Source organism: Haliotis asinina, chromosome 6 (assembly GCF_037392515.1).
Source record: "Haliotis asinina isolate JCU_RB_2024 chromosome 6, JCU_Hal_asi_v2, whole genome shotgun sequence".
NCBI lineage: Eukaryota > Metazoa > Mollusca > Gastropoda > Lepetellida > Haliotidae > Haliotis > Haliotis asinina.
In genome coordinates this window covers 35,719,898-35,721,945 of record NC_090285.1, presented here as the reverse complement: position 1 = coordinate 35,721,945, position 2,048 = coordinate 35,719,898, and the positions used below count along the sequence as shown (strand labels likewise).

Genomic DNA, 2,048 nt, shown 5'->3' with positions numbered 1-2,048 from the left:
AAAATGCATGTTTTCCAAAAACGCATGCATCCTGTTGAAAGTGAAGGATAATTTCCATAATGGCTTTGTTTTGAACTAAAAGTGCTAAACCAAATTCTGATAGCTCGTTTTTTTCCAGAAAGATTTCCTATGTGCTAACCTATATTTTTTGAAAAATTCACTGGGAGGCTCTTAAATATTTATTCACGGTATACATATTAAAACAATAAGCATTTATGTCAACTGTGTTTCTCAACCTGCAGCTGCAAATTGTTTGGGTACAAGCACACGTGACCAAAATATATTCCAAACCAAAGCAAAATTGAATTTATGTTGCAGTGACGGAATATGGACCTTGAAACTCGGTATTGGAGGATTTCCTATCAAAAAGGCATAAACAACACCCACAAAATAGCTTCTTAACTGATCTTCTGTAGGTCCCGAGAGTGAAGATGTAGATGATGGGATCCAGGGTGAAACTGAGGCCCGCCAAGACATGGGTGGCTCCCTTTAATCCCGGTGGAAAGATGAAGCCAGCATACAAGAACAGCAGAGACACCTGGAATGTCGGAAGGTGAGATTGAAATTTAAACAAAGCGGTTCTGCAATAATCCGATCATCCCGAGTGTGCCAATCAGTCTGTCAGTGAGTTTAGTCTTACACCGCACTCAGCAATATTCCAGCTATACCGCGGAAGTCTGTAAATAATCGAGTCTGGACCAGAAACTCCAGTGATCAACAGCCTCAGCGAGATCTACGCAACTGGGATACGATGCCGTGAGTCAGGAAAATGTATGTATGTATGTATGTATGTATGTATGTATGTATGTATGTATGTATGTATGTATGTATGTATGTATGTGTGAGTGTGTGCGTGCGTGCGAGCGTGTGTGTGTGTGTGTGTGTGTGTATACGTTAAATAACAGGTGAGCGGTCGAGACGCCAAACAAACTTGTCAGTACTGCTCGTCACGCCGAATACACGGGTTCCAGCTTACACATGGCTGCAATGTATGAAGCCCATTTTTGGTGTACCCGCCATGATATCGCTGGAATAGTGTTAAAAAGCGGCGTAAAACCATACTCACTCAGGTGATACCCTGAAGTAATTACTTACATATAGCGGAGAAAGGGTGATCATAAACCCCAGCGACAGCCACAACAACATCTTTGCCATCTCCACCTCCGGAGACTTCTCCCGTCTGGACACGTCGGCTTTGTGGACGTGTTCTTTGTCGTTGGACATACCGACAAGTGTAACAATAACAGCAATGTTGCAAGCGACGTCAACGGCCACGGTTATCATGCCAACTACGGCATACGCCAGGGTATAGACACCTTTAAGGCTATTGTGCATTTGTCCATTGGTAGGGAAGGCAATGCATTTTCTTGGTTCCTTCTCGGAGACAATGTATCCGAGACCGCATATCGGAAAAAGTCCGACAATAACAAGAAGGCCAGTGGTCATGACGACAGGTACCTTAACCTTCTTGCTCCAGATGTTAACATTGTACCAATATGGTGCTCGGAACTTGAGGCATCGCTCCACGCTCATCAGGGCTGTAACTGCGCCGGAGGAGAGTGGAAGGATGCACATGAAGAAGTTGTTGATGGCACAGGTCAGAGTAGATGGGTTGATGACAAAGTTCATTATTACATGGTGAGTAGTGATGGCGCAAAGACCGAGGGCGTCGATTATGCAGAGGACAAGAAACAGGCGATTAATCACGTTCATTTTCCTGTCCCTGTCTTTACTCAGACAGTAGAGTGCAACCACTTGAGCACACATTCCTGGGAGAACGACAGACAAGATCGTTGTCAATAAATGACGCACTTTGCTCTCGTTGGAGTGGTTTGTATCGTTACCGAAGAAGTCCCCACTGGTTGAAGTTTCCGTGCTGCTGAATATGTTATCGTTAGTTACGTAAGGGATATCCGTTGTTAAATTGGTAAAACCGACTGAACTGAAATTTAATGCTTCTCCCATTGTATAACCCGATCTATGCACTGTGGGGTATACGCCGATGTGTTGAGAACGACCTGTGACAAATCTGGAAACACGAAAGAACA

The 2,048-nt window shown here is 44.1% G+C and overlaps 1 protein-coding gene across 1 annotated transcript; it reads right to left on the bottom strand.

The window, feature by feature from the left end:
* Positions 1-307: 307 nt before the first annotated feature.
* LOC137287827 (prostaglandin E2 receptor EP3 subtype-like) lies at positions 308-1,629 on the bottom strand. Its single transcript, XM_067820213.1, has 2 exons — positions 1,096-1,629; positions 308-538 (listed from the first exon to the last, which is right to left on the bottom strand). The coding sequence occupies exons 1-2, from the start codon at positions 1,627-1,629 to the stop codon at positions 308-310; spliced, it is 765 nt and encodes a 254-aa protein (XP_067676314.1).
* Positions 1,630-2,048: the final 419 nt, after the last annotated feature.

Coding starts and splice junctions, on each gene's coding strand:
- LOC137287827 (XM_067820213.1), bottom strand. CDS start 1,629: ATGAACTTTGTCATCAACCCATCTACTCTGACCTGTGCCATCAACAAC. Junction 539..1,095: donor TCACCCTTTCTCCGCTATAT/GTAAGTAATTAC, acceptor CCGACATTCCAG/GTGTCTCTGCTGTTCTTGTA.